The sequence below is a fragment of the Syngnathus acus genome, chromosome 10 (assembly GCF_901709675.1).
Source record: "Syngnathus acus chromosome 10, fSynAcu1.2, whole genome shotgun sequence".
In the NCBI taxonomy this organism is placed as follows: domain Eukaryota; kingdom Metazoa; phylum Chordata; class Actinopteri; order Syngnathiformes; family Syngnathidae; genus Syngnathus; species Syngnathus acus.
Window position 1 is genome coordinate 3,707,799 of NC_051095.1, and position 15,033 is coordinate 3,722,831.

General features: G+C 43.8%; 1 protein-coding gene across 1 annotated transcript in view; it reads left to right on the forward strand.

Moving 5' to 3' along the window:
- Nucleotides 1–15,033, forward strand: part of LOC119128085 (pyruvate carboxylase, mitochondrial-like) — a 114,199-nt gene that overhangs the window by 84,571 nt on the left and 14,595 nt on the right. Inside the window, exons 13-16 of the mRNA XM_037260201.1 lie at nt 6,480–6,624; nt 6,708–6,797; nt 10,257–10,478; nt 11,833–11,989. Of these exons, the coding sequence (XP_037116096.1) occupies nt 6,480–6,624; nt 6,708–6,797; nt 10,257–10,478; nt 11,833–11,989 (614 nt within the window). The remainder of the gene's footprint in view (nt 1–6,479; nt 6,625–6,707; nt 6,798–10,256; nt 10,479–11,832; nt 11,990–15,033) is intronic.

Consider the following 15,033-nt stretch of genomic DNA (forward strand, 5'->3'; position numbering starts at 1 on the left):
CTGCTTTCTGTACTTTGAACTTTATAGCTCAAAATTGCTCTTCGCTTTAATGTGGTTCCAGACGTCTGTGTAGTGCTCAATCACCCAAGCACTTCATTCCAAGTTTAAACGCCCTCGCTGTGTCAATTTTAATTTAGCTTAGCTATTAGCATGGCCCCTGCCTTTGTCACGGAATTTCTTGTCAGAAGTGTAGCTTATTGATGGCGATTTCTGACTTTGGAGCGAATCCGTCTTTAGCCGCAGCAGTAGCTCGCTAGCTTGTCGCTAGCTAACCGGTACAACCGGGTTGTGCGTCAACTTTGCAGCTGTTGACGTTAGCTCAACCCAGCTCAGCGAAGCTTTTTGGAACAAAACGGAAGAGGCGCATAAATATATCATGTTGGATGGCATTCATTCAAATGAAAAAAAAAAATCAGTACGGCTATACGTGCTCGGTGCCGTCGAGCTGCTTATAGTAGTTAGCGTTGCGGTTTATTTTTAGTTGTACTTGGAGGACTAGCATGACGGACATATGGAGGAAGAGCGTGAGATGAAAGGAAGACAAGCTCTTAGCGCCTGGAGCTACTCTGGGCCCGATGAGAGGGGGGGGGGGACAGGAGGTGAAGAAGGGAAGAGCAAGGCCGGGGCTCTCCGAGGGCGTTAGCAAGATAAGCGGGCGAGCGCAGGCTTGCCGAGGAATGGATTTCAGCCCAACACGTGTAGCTCGTATCAAACGCGTCTTAAATGGAATCTCGTGCAGGTGTGGCGGCAGAAAAGATGGAGATGAAAGTGAGATGGGACGCAGCACTTTGGTTTTGCCACGGCTCAATTTCTTCCGAGTTCTGGTGCGCCTTGACCTCGCTTGATCCCCATCCCCCTCCGACGGTAATTATTTGTCCTGCCGTCAGGTATTTTTGGACCTCCCATGGCGCGAGCAGTTTTGATAGCTCATCCGGCCCAATCATCTCCAGCTTACGGTGTTCCGCTTCACGGCTCATTGGCTGGCAATTAATGCGCCTTGCGGCAAATGTTATGAGGCCCCTTGGTGTTCTGTGACCTCGGTATTCATGTGGGTGCTATTTATTATTTGCTTTTGTGTGCATTCACCGATTTAACTAGACTTCAAAACCCGGGAAAGGGAAATGTTTTTATAAATACATTATGCACCACAATCCAATTTATTAATAATAATAATAGAAATAAATTATTTAGTAATATTTTTTATCATTTTTTAAAATGTTAAATTTTCTTATCAGAGATGTGATTTAACTTTTCTTAATTTGCCCTAATTTTTTCTAGCACATTTTTTCATTAAGGGGTGAGGTCAGTAAATAGTCTTTTTTTTTGTTTTTGTTTTTTTAGAAATGTCACAACACATGATAAAGCAAAATTAGAAAATGAAATGAAAGAAAGAACACTTTGCGAGGACGCGCACACGCACGCACACACGCACGCACGCACGCACGCACACACACACACACACACACACACACAGCCTTAGGTTGATCATGATTGTGCGCCCACACACACTGTTACTCAGCTGTGATGTCGGTTTGAAATTCTTTGAAGGCTGAAGGGCTGATCCCCCTCCATTTGTCACGATCCAAAGATAATGAAAGACAAGAACACACACACACACACACACACACACACACATGAGCCAGTTCCAAGTTCCGCCCTCTAATTTTGTCTTCAGAGCTGTTTACATGTCATTGTGCTTTATTTATGTGATGTGCATTAGTAATACGCTTTCCTAATGATTACCCGCTTACTGCCGCCGCTGGGAAGCGGTCAATGGACTCACAAGAAAAAGTACGGTGCTTCTCGTTTGCCGGCATCGCTCCGACTGCTAAAAATCTCCACTCACGCGCTCGGATCTTAGCGAAGAAATTACTTGAGGGAGACGGTGGTCCGTATTGGGAAATCAAAGATGCGAGCCAAATGTTTCCAAGGGAGGCTTGCCGTGCATAATCAACTGGCGGGATTTCGCAATCGGACTCAAGCCTGAAGAAAAGTGACGATTGGCCCTCACCTGCTGCTTTTTGTTGTTTTGACATTTTTCTTCTCACCAGCCAGCGGAAGGTTTTCCCCTGAGGGAGCAAGTTTCTTTCTCGCGCTCATCAAGACAGCGCTGCTCGAGTGTCACACCAGCTGACATCGTTGGCATCCTTAATGGTCCCGTCACTACGACATTGTGTCTTAAAGATTAGATTAGAGCTCCTGAAGAGTTGGCTGAAAGGTGCAACTCGAGAAAATGTGCAGCCTTCAAAATGAAGACTGGTTATGTGCGGTTGCCCTGGCGACGACCTGACCGCACTTGATGTTTAATTATGGAAAATGGTGAGCGGTTATTTCTTTAATATCGCTCCGCCCGCTCGCATTAATTGGATGCCGGGCCGCACCTGGGGTGTGAAATGTCTGATGCCGGAACGCGAGGCAATTGTTTTTGTTGCCGCTCTTCACGACAGATTGTACGCTGTGTCACTTTGCTGAGGCCGCAGTAGCCGCTTTGTGAAATTGGAGGGCGGGGGGGGGGGGGGGGGGGGGGTTATTTTCCTCCTGTGAACATTTGTCTTGCGTCGCTGCTCAACACTGGAGGTGTCCTTTACAAGCGCCCGGTTATCATAACACCCCAATGATGTGTTTGTCTCTTACGTGCAAGCCGGTCTTGTCAAACACTTTCAGGACCACGGACAGCTCCCCGACAATCCCATGTATTTCAGGACTGCGGGTAGCTCCACCGCCCACTGCAATGCATCGCATGTTACATGCAATGCCGCTCTTGGCAAAGTTTTCAGGACCACGGACAGCTCCACTGCCCGCTGCAAAGCGTTGCATGTCACATGCATGCCGCTTTTGGCAAACGCTTTCAGGACCACGGACAGCTCCGCGGTCCACCGCAGCGCATTGCATGTTACATGCCTGCCGCTTTTTTGCATACGCTTTCAGAACCACGGACAGCCCCCCGACCCATTGCAATGCATTGCATGTTCCATGCGTGCCGTTCTTGGCAAACGCTTTCAGGACCACGGACAGCCCCACTACACACTGCAATGCATTGCATGTTCCATGCATGCCGCTTTTGGCAAACGCTTTCAGGACAACGGACAGCTCCACAGCCCACTGCAATGCATCATCGCATGTTGCTTACTGCTGAACGAATTCTACCAAATCATTTTGTTTGGCAAAAATACATCAGAACTAATCAAGAGAAGCTTCACCACACAACAAAAAAATGACCCCCCTCCCCAAATAATTTTCATTCTGATAACGAGAATACCTGAAATTAATCTCTGAAGATTTGCAGTTCATACCGTTGCTCCCAGACATTTTGGATTAACCTAAAGGGACTTTCTCGTGGTTCACTATTGAGGAAATTAGTTATACTATTAACATGTAAAATGTTTGGTTCCACCCCTAATACACAAGTGAGCCCCCTTGACCATGTGGCCAGCTATTATTATAAAGTTGTTAGCAGCCAGCTGGGAGCAAGCAGTGCGGAATTTTTTCTGTTTGTGTCCTCCTGTTTATCTGTCAGAGCTGGCGGTTAAGGCGTGACAGATGGGCGAGCGAGTGGAGACGGAGGAGAAAGCATGAATGACCCAACGGTGCCTCTATTCAGCTCCTAATCAGTGAAGAGAGCACAGAGGGGGGGAGGCGATCTGTGATCCCCGGCGCGTCACGTCACGCGCCACAAATCGACCTTTGTGCCTTCTCCTGTTTGGAGTTTCCAAGCATTCTGGATTGGCCTTTAAGACTGCATATATGCGACGCGGAGGTTTTCTGATATGTCGTCGTTTGTGGTTAAGGATTTAGGAGCGCTCATTTTTGAAGATGTTATCGGTTTGAATTTTTTGGTGTGTGCAATCGATATAAAAATCAGAAAGAAATGATGAATCTACCCGTTGAGCAGAAATGTCGCTAATCCCCAACATAGATATTCCGTCATAGTTTCAGCAAAGCCTCCAAGGTAGCAAAGGGTTGAGATTTCGTCAGTGACAATTTTTTTTCCCCCCTCTTTTCTGTGGTTTTTCACATTTGCCATTCTCATCCCTGGACCTTTGTATCGATACAGCTTTTTGGTACTTTACACTGCGGCCCTCGATTGCCGATTGCGACGTGATCGACGAGCAGTGAGAGGCGATGCGGCAGCCGTCTACGACGAGACGACGTAAACACAAGGCCACTCGCAAGTTCACGTCATCTTCTGGAGCTTAGCGATGTGGCAAGGATACATTTTTGTGACTAAAAGGCTTGTGGTAGACTGTTGCGTCATTTGCATGCAGCCAGCATAACTCTGAGAGCTGTATCCAAACGGATGTTACAGCGCATCCAAATCAGGGAAGGGGGTGTCTGTTGAGGGGAGATGAGTGTGTGATGTTGTGTAAAACAGGAGGGGGAGGGGCTGAGCAAGCGCGTGCGTGTATTGTAGCGCCAGGCATGTCAAGCAGCCTGCTAATGAACGCATTGATCTGATACAGCAGAGTGCAAAAGGACGCGGCTCCCCTCGTATTGGTTGCAGTCATTAATAGCAGCAGCTTGTGTTATTTGTCTCCATTCATATTTCACAACATTGGGTTCGTGCGCACTCCATCTCATTAGAAACGGCACGGGAGCCGCCTTGAGCGTTGTTGTGCCTTTGCAAAGAGTCTAAGGCTCAATTCAAGTGTTTTCATCACACATCTTACTGAGAATTGTGTGTTTGTTTTACTGTTATGGAAGTGCCGCACGTATTGCTGAGCTGTTAAATGCAATTATGCCTAATGGTGTGGCAGGGTTGGCTATTAATTGAAAAACTAAATAAATGTGTATTTATTTTAAAATGTATTTATTATTTAATTAATTCATTTAAAATGTTTTAAAATTAAAAAGAATAATCACAGTTGTTTTGATTGATTTAGAAATCACCATTATTTGTTGACTTCAAAACTTTTTTTTTTATTGAACTACTCAAACTCAGCTAGTCAGAACGACCATCGTCCCCACGTCCCTGCACGTCGAACCCTTTCTTCTAAAAGACGGTATTCTTTTTGTCAAGTATAAAAATGACCTTGTCAAATATTGTATTTTTTTCCATATTATGTGAAAATTTGTGTTTGTATGGCAAACGCATTCGTCAAAAACTCAGTTTAAAAAAACTGAAAAGCGGTAATAAAATAAGAATATACACAAACAAATTCGTCTGTGCACACATGTTGGCCTCTTAGGGGCAGGAAGTGCAGAAGAAAAAAGTTGTCATGAATTAATATTACTCTTTTTAATATACGTATATTATAATGCTAATTGACAGTTAGCATGTCAATGAGATTTTTCATTGAGTGTAGCATTAGCACTCGTGCTGTTTATAAAACGGAGCAAGCCTTGTGTTTTGTGGATTGTTCAGCACATTTTCAATTTGAATGTTTGTGAGCTCGCGAGAAGCCCAAATCGAAATTCTTATTAAATTCTGATGAATTTTTCAGCCCGATGTTGTGGGGGTATTGACTAATTCTTTTTGTCTCTGTTTCGCTGTTTGTCTTTGAACGTTTTCTCATACGCCTCCTGATGCCGCCAGCCAGGTGGAATAGTGATGCAATAAAAGTGGACGCAATCGATGTTTCATAGGTTGCATGTTTGTCCTTGGAGACAGTTATCTGCATGCGCGACATCCATTCTAATACGATTACCATCGGCTATCCTATAAATGCGAAGGAGAGTCATAGTCCGGCCGCGGCGTCCATCACTTTGAGTTTTGTCTTTCGGTCCACAACAGCTTGCGGCACCCCAAAGCCGGCAGACGTCAGAGAGCCTCGTGAATCCCTCGGCTGTCTTTGTCCCTAGCTGGCCTAAGAATATAACCCCCCTTCCAAGTCCTCCTTTTGCCTGCGCTTCCACTTTTCCTCTCACTTTCTTAACCCTAAGGTCTTATGCGAGCTCCTACAAAGTGCTGCGGATGTAAAATCGCTCTCTCTCTCTGTTGTTTTTCTTTTTTTTTTGCACCCCTCCTACAAAACAATCCGCGTCTCATTTGTGTGACCCACTTGTGCATTTACTCGCCGCCACAGATTGACCTCTTTGCTCTGCGGCGCTCTCTCGGGAGCACTAATGAGTTCTGTTTGTTTTATTTTTTGTCTTTTTTTTTTGCGTGTTGCGTTTACTGCACCTGCTAATTATTGGATTCCTGAGTGACTGCGGTGCCAATTATCTCAAGTCACTCTCTCCAGGTGATTGGGAATGCTAGCTAGCTAAATGCCAACATGCGTGCCTTGTCACAAAGTGTCCGTCTGATCTATTTATAGACTTCCTGTGTAAGACGCTGAGGCGTAAGCGTGGGCTTAGAGGGGGGACGCTTTTTACCCAATACCCGGGGGGGTCTTGGTTAGGGACCTTGTGCTGAGAGCGTGCTAAATAAGAACCTAGCCTGGTGTTATTTTTAAAGACCGCACAGCGGGTTGCATGCAAAGACACAATTAGCATCCAGCGACGTTTGTAATGTTTGTCTACCTTTCTCGCCATCCTAGACCAACATCCCGTTCCTGCAGAATGTATTCTCCAACCACCAGTTCCTCCACTCCACCGTGGACACGCAGTTCATCGACGAGAACCAGGAGCTGTTCAACCTCAAGCCCACGCAGAACCGAGCACAGAAGCTGCTGCACTATCTGGGTCAGGACAGGCCCTAACCACAACCTACACATTGTTCATGTGTGCGTTTGTTGATGCGGTGCGACCGTCTGCTCCGTTTGAAGGTCACGTGATGGTGAACGGACCGACCACGCCCATCCCGGTGAAGGCCAAGCCGTCTTCTATTGACCCGGTCATCCCACCTGTCACCATGGGTATGTGTCTTAGCTTGGCTTTTTTTCACCCCCCCCCTTTTTCCCCCTCTTCCTTCCCCTTGTTTCCTCTTTCTTCTCTGAGAAATATGGACGCCACCTGGCGATCCGACACATTTCGCGTTGGTGTCTCCCTTGGTTAGGTGTCATCATTATTTCCTGTTTCTTGGACGGGTTGAAACTGTAAAAAGAATTTATCTTGCTCTGTAGTTGTGGCGTGCATTAACCTTTTCTGTTCCAGTTGCACGAGGGCTGAACAATTAGTGTTTAAAAAAAATAAAATAAAAAACCTTCCATATTAATTTATTTACTTATAATGTATCATCATGTTAATTTATTTATTCATAATATTTATTTATTTATCTATAATAAAACATATTGTGTATTGTGAATATGTGTATTACAAAAATACACGCGAAAGGGTCTTGAAAGAATAATCGCATTTTAAACGGCATTCGTAATATTGAGGCAGAAAAACAAAATACACAATTAGATCATTTTCCAAACTCGTTTCCCATTTATAGCATCGCATTTAAGGAATTTCTCAGTACGACACAAAAATGCAAATGCAGCTGTGCAGCTGTTCTCCTTTCTGACTTAACAAGTTATAGTGATTAAAACACAATTTGCAAATTACATAAACTGTATAAAACTATTGCTTAAGGAGAAAGGCTTCCCTTCCCTCTGGGCCTGGCGTTCTTAAATTGTAAACACTTGTGGAACCTGAGGGCACTTTGGATAAAAATAGTTTCTGAATGACAAATGGTCTGTCCAACAGTCGGATGGCTTCAGGCAGAAAAAGCTTCTCTATAAGGTTCCGTTCGGTAGCCGGGCCGCTGCGTTGAGCGATTGGCAAATCAACAGGCGAGCGCGTTAGCATCCCGCAAGTGCTGCAGGACGGACGTAACGGTCGGCTGCGCTAATGCGGGGCCGAGCGGTTTCAGCAGTGGTGCTCTTTAGCCTCGTCGTTCATTTACAAATTTGCCCCAAACGTTCTCAACGCGTTGCACTTTGGTTCGATTAACCAACCGGAGGTTCTATTTTTCAAATGAATAGTGGATGCCTTTCATTTTGCTCCGTCAGAAATATGTCTAGACTGCAAGTCAGTGTCAAGTCGACACCTCGAATGGAGTAGATAAAAAAAAAAAAGGTGTCACATGAATCCGTCCTTCGTCTGCTTTTATTTTAGCACAAGACTGACCGACGTAGAATGAATCTTTTTTTTTTGTCATACAAATTCGTTTGTTGCTCATGTTTGTTAAGCATACACTGAAAGAAGACCTTGAAAAATTATTTGCTTATTAGATAGCAGTCGAGGAAAAATAATAAAAATGAAGTCATTTCTCAAAGGGTTCAGCCTTTCTGTGGACACACCTTTTTTTTTTTTTATTGATGGACCTGCAAACATTGAGTCAGCATTTTTGAATGACTGTTATTGGATTTATTGAATTTTTGCTACCATGAATGTGTGCTTCATCTTTTGCATGGATTTCAATAACATTCTCAAGTCTCGGGAAAAGTATATAATTGAAATCCATCTTAGTGGTTCCCCATTCATTACCAGCCAAGGTTATTATAGCAAAGTAAGTAAAGGAAAGTAAATAAATAACTAAAATTGAAAAATATTTTTCTTTAACTAAATAAAATAGAATTAAACAGCTGTTCAGTGCATGTAGTATTAAAAACTAAAATACTAAATACTAAAAGTAATAATACCTCATAAAATAAATAAAATGAATGAAAAAAATGAAATAAAATATTAAAAAAGTGAAAAGCGGTGAAAGTCAAAATTAACTATAATATAATATTAATTTATAATATATTGATATTCCTGCACACAGCGGGTGTGTGCAACCTCCCGACGAGAGATTCTGCATTTCTGGAAATTCCAGCTGCTTTTAAACAGACCTCTCTCAGCTTGTATCAGTACTGTGAGGGGGGGGGGGGTCTTGCGGGGAGCAGCTCTGCTGGACTGCATGAACCTAAAACCGAGTAATGAGATTTGTAACGTTTGTTTCTTTCATTCAATTGAGGAATTGTGGGCGAGAAGACAGAGATTAGTCCGGCATTATCACACTTTACCAAGGGAGAGCGACGTGGAAGGAGTGCGCGGCTCGAAAAAGAGGACAAGAGCGGCTTTGGGACGTTCCAGGCAATAATCCTCCCCGCATACACGGGCAATCATCGGCCAGGTGCCGACATGAGGAGCGATGAACTGATCCGGCCAGCTCGACCGTATACGCACATTTTCCTGAGAGCGCCGCATGATCGACATTAAAATGTAAACTTTTAGTCAAACTTCTCCCTGATGGAGGTCGTAAAATGGCCAATTAACTCCATCACCGTGCGTGTAGGTTTACGTCGCGTTTGTGATTCCAGTAATCGTAACGCACACGGTAGGCGTGCAACGCAAATGGATTTATAATGCGTGTTGTGGCGCTCTAAGTGACATTCTATCGCTTGTTGTATTATTTATGCGGGTGCCTGCCTGCGCCATTATGTCGCCTGGCCTTGGAAATACATTTGGCATTTGCTGTGAAAACGGACGGCCAAATGTTTTGCTTAATTCCTTTTTGATAAGTTTAAAGTGTCCTTTTTAGTCGGGGGTGAGTTTGCGCAGCTCATTACTGCCGTGTCCCGCGACACGGAAGTTCATTTGCTTTGGGTGAGTTGGTGAGGGGGGTGGGGAAAGGTCAAGTGCAAAGAAAGCCAAAGGAGAAGTATGAGAGGGCTGCGAGCATGCGGGAGGGTAGACGCTAGCTCATTAACTGGACTAATTGATTGATGAACATCCAGTCCCCAGCTCAGATTGATCTCGCTCGGGCTACCAATATTTGGAATCTCTGATTGGGCTCATGTTTATTTGCCTAGCAGAGGCTTGGTGGGATCAGCGTGGGAGGAAAAAACGTGTTGTTTGTGCTTTGATGGCAGTGTTGATGTTGACGTGAACCCTTGTTTATTGACACGTTGCAGACCCATCCACAATAGACAAAAAGCCACTCGAGAGACACCCCAAAAGATAATACAAAACATAATAAAGAATTGCACGTTTTGTTTTTTTAACAATAGCTAGAAATCTGTTAGTTCAATGCTAGCATACAATGTGAAACACCATAGACAGGCTCCCTGAAATTAGCATTGTTGTGTTACAGTCAGTGTAACAACAATGCTAACACTAACTAAAAATATGTTAGCTCAATGCCAACATACAATGTGAAACACCATAGACAGGCTACCTGAAATTAGCATTGTTGTGTTACAGTCAATCTTACTGACTGTAACAACAATGCTAACAATGACTAAAAATCAGTTAGCTCAATGCTAACGTACAATGTGAAACACCATAGACAGGCTATCTGAAACTAGCATTGTTGTTACAGTCAGTCTAAACATTGTACATAAAGTGAAATGGCTTTACTGGAGTTATAAACAATTTTATTGTCCTCTCATTTTCCCTTTTAGGAGATCCTCCGGTGGGATTCCGCGACATCCTGCTGCGCGATGGTCCGGAGGGATTCGCCAAAGCCGTGCGTGACCACCAGGGCCTCTTACTGATGGACACCACCTTCAGAGATGCCCACCAGTCCCTGCTGGCAACCAGAGTGCGCACCCACGACTTGAAGAGAATCTCACCCTTTGTCAGTCATAATTTCAACAACCTTTTCAGCCTGGAGAACTGGGGAGGTAAGTTGTGTAATGAAAGTGCGCACGCACACTACTAAATATAACTACCTGCAATTAGTTTGTAAAATGTACTAAATGTAAAATTGTCATACTAATTATTTTTCCATTGTCTATTTTCGCTTTGGGTATTTTAGCGAAGAAAATGAGGTTCAGATGGTTGAGGCAACTCCCAAAACAAAAATTATTTGCATCAAACATCTTTTCACCCCAAAAATATTTTGTGAGTTTTTTTGAATAAGTGATTTGCCACGCCCTGATTACTAAAAGAAATTGAATGAATTACAAATGGGGTTTTTTTCTGTGATAAAAGAACAGAGTCTAATCTTTCATCAACAGGTGTGTGTTTACATTGTCTTAAACACTTTTTTTTAATGTTCGCCTTTGAAAGGGTTAATATCTGAGGGATTAAAAAAAAGAAACAGTTTAAAACGCAGATGAGTCAACAGGGTTGTCGCCATACACGCTGTCCAACGATACATTTAGCATGCGGAGGTGTCAATCTGTGACGAGGCGACGCTCGGTTATCTTGGCATATTGTCTCGGCGCCGCGCTTTCGGCTCATATTGGGCGTCACGTGTTCCCGCCGCTCGGGGGCACAATGAATCATTGGGCAGATTAAGCTGCGAAAGCCCTTTGAGGATTACTCCCTTCCCGATATAGCCTTTCTCCCAACACCGTGGAGGATACACCACATTTGATTTGGGTCACGTAACGTATGGCTCCACTTATGCCGCGCTGCACCGCCATTTGCACCCGTATCAGATCCGGCAAATGTCGAGCGGATCCGATTCATTTCAAAACGAATGCAAACGAGGGCGAAGTTGCTCTTCTCGACCGCGGTCCGGACCGGCTCGCTCGTCCTAGTTCCCGCAATCTAATTAAGCGGCGCCGAGCCCGCCCGCCGTTTGGGACCGACTCCTCGGCTCAGCTTCCTTCCATATCAAAGTCCGGCGAGCTGACGTCGGCTGAAATCCAACTTGGGCGGCGCGGTAAACAATTGATAAAGCAGAGGCTGCTTCCGGGGCTTTCCCGCTCTTCCCACACTCACTCCATTTCCAAATGAACGCTGCAAATGAGATTTAATGGTGACAGTGTTGGATCAGCACAAAACCACCGGCGGCTTCAATATTTCTGGCTTACATGATAAATGTCTAATCCACGACGGAAAATGAGAGATTGCTATCGTGCCGCCGCCCCCTCCCGCCACGATGGCGAAATTTCATACAAACGGCCTCAAGATGACAAAGTGGTGGAAGGAAAACCAAACATTTCGATTTGACATGTTATTTGCTAGCGTTTAGTTCCAACCTGACATTTAATGTCAATGTATGTGTGTGTTTGTGCGCACACCCAGGTGCCACCTTCGACGTGGCGATGCGCTTCCTGTCCGAGTGCCCGTGGAAGAGGCTGCAGGAGTTGAGGGCTTTGATCCCAAATGTTCCCTTCCAGATGTTGCTGAGGGGAGCCAACGCCGTGGGCTACACCAACTACCCCGACAATGCCGTCTTCAAGTGAGTCACGCTCGCGAGCGCGTGTGTGTGTGTGTGTGCGCGCGCTACCCGGCCACTCCATTAAGCACATCTGTGCCAATATTAGTCGTCTGGAATAATCGTGGTAATAATATTATAATCGGGAACTAGTTTTTATTGACTAATTTCTCCTTTGTGTAATTGTTTCTGACGTGGTTGTGCCTTTAGAGCACTGGTGTCAAACTCAAGGACCGGGGGGCCAGATACGGCCACCACATATCGTTTTATGTGGCCCGCAAAGACAAATTGCGCCCGGACGTCACGTGTCAACACTAAAATTACAATTTGTCTTCGCTTTTAAAAAACAGACAAATTGCAAGCAAACGTCCATTCATCTTTTTAAAATATTTTAAATAATAACATTTTAAATATTATTCGTCAGTTTGTTGTGTAGGCTGTACTTTATATGATATAAGGTGTTGACAGTCATAATGGCCCTCTGAAGGAAATTACAACTACAATGCGGCCTGCGCCAAAAATTAGTTTGGCACCCCTGCTATAGAGTTTTGAGGAAGTTTTTCTAAATAGCACTCTTTATTGTAATTTATAAAAACATACAGTTGAAGTTGAATACAATGAAGTGATGGGAAAATGAAGCTTCAAATTTGCGTCATGAACCACTTGTTTTTTCTGACTTTTGACCTATTTGCTAAACTGCTTTGATTCAGTCATGCGCCGTATAATGAAAAATACAGTGTATGATGGAGGTTATCAGTCCTCAGCAAACTCCTCTATTCGCCATTTCCAGCGAGGATAAAGAATATATGCCTGTATTGTATTACTTTTGATAGAGAGTTTTGAATGGGTTGAGAAATACAGATGATAACTGTCCAAAATGGGATACTATAAAGTGATCCTTAGAAGTACTCGGCGCGCTTCAGTTTGCTTGGATTCCATTACACACGCACACACACATGCATACACACATTTCATCAAATTGCATGACACACATATTGACAATGGTGTGAAGCTTTTGAGAGCCCCTAAATAATAAATGTCATATCTGCCTCAAGCCCTTTCCCAAATAGATTGATTAGTCATCTCCTTGTCGTGGGTGACTCATGTCTGTACGCGCACACGCACACACACACACACACACACAGACACAAACACTAAGATGTGAGAACCCTCCCTCCTCCACTCGCACGTAAATTAGCGGCGGCTTTATTACACGTGCGCGCGCACACACACCGACCTCCCGTGTCCTCTCTGATGTTGATGCAGCCGCTCCTCCCTCTTCAATTTGATTTATTTATCCCTCCTCTTATCGTTGCTTTTTATGCTTCCATTCATCTCTCATCTCTCTCTTTATGCTGCCACGGAAAATGGGCACCATTGCGATTAATGTCTTTGATCCATTTGCCTCGTTTTCACTCTCTCTCTCTCTCTTGACAGTTCCTTTTTTTTTTTTTTTTTTTTCCTTTCCTAGCGCTGCCGGCTGCGAGTGAAATGGCCCAAAGCGGCGCTATCGACACGATGAAATCAAAGTGTAATTCTGTGGTGTCTAATTGATTTAAAGTGGGTTTTATCCAGTCACGCTACAAGTTCTCCCAATGCTAATGAGGTTCTTCCTGTCGCTTCAGTAGTCGGGGTCTTCTTTTTTCTTTTTTTTTTCTTGATAACGGCAAAATTTAGGACGTGTTTGTGTTTTGGTGGTGCCAAGCAGCGGCACAAGCACTTGTGTAAACACCGGACACAGCGCCTGATAATACTCCCCTTGTGGCCCCCTGCTAAGTACGCGTGTTTGTCGAGCGAGACAATGACTTTGTGCAAATGTTGTGTTGAAGCGGCTGCAGTCAGGTGCTGACAAACCCGATTAGGATTGCCAGGTAGCGCCATAAAAGCACGCATTTCCCCGCTCGGGCTTTTTATGGTTGGATTTGAACAGCTTATCCTGGCTGGCATGTGCGCCGTTATCTGTGACACGACCACTTATTTGCTGCATGTGTGTGTGTGCGCGTGTGTGTAAGCAACAAATCTTTGCTGTGTTAACTCTAAATCATGAGGTGTCAAACTTGTTTTCAGTGCGGGCTACATCAAAGTTATTGGTACCTTCCGGGGCCTTGTTTATAACGGTGAAACCACGTAAATATAAAATTTGTCCGAATGTCACAGAAAAGGCAAACGTGATGATTTTAAGGATTGGGTTTACGGCGGCTGCGGTTGTTTTGTTGAATCGGGTACCGGTTTGATTTTAATTTAATTTGAAAATGAAAAATAACAGGAAACGTGTATTTAGGAAAGTACGTTAATAGTATGTCTTCCTTTGGCACTATTAGTCCATATTGGTATCCGCTGGAGGGTTTTTTCCCCCCTCCATTATAGGCACAAAGCTTGGGAATTATTTATTTTTATTTTTATTTCACAGGGTTGTCAAACTCATTTTTGTAGTCATAGTTTCCTTCAGAGGGCCATTATGACCCAAATAAATGTATGAATGTCTCATATTATATACTGTGCAGTAATCCCTCGCTACATCGCGGTTCGTTTATCGCGGCTTCAGTACATCGCATATTTTTTTCCGAATACAAATTTCAAAATAAACCTTCTAAATTGAGGAATTATGGCACGGAAGTTACCCACACGCCACCAGAAGGCAGGGAGTGTCCACACAATTGCAGTACGTACACTTGTACCTTTTTATAAAAAGTTGTTAAAATAAGAGTTCTAAAAACATATTTACAGTATTGTACCTTGTTATAAAAAAAGATGGTAATAAAAGAGTTCTAAAAACATATTTACAATATGTACACTTGTACCTTGTTATAAAAAAAGTTGTTATAATAATAAAACAGTTCTACACACGTGCACACACACACACACACACACACACACGATAAACGAGGGACTACTGTATAGGCTACACAACAAACTGATGAATAACTAGTTTTGAAATCAGAGACTATTAAGAACTGTTAACATTTTTAAAAAGGTGAAATTGAAATAAAAATGACTAGAAACATCTCAATTTTTTCCAATTTAAGACAACTTGCAATTTTACTACAGACAGTTTGTCTTCACGGGCC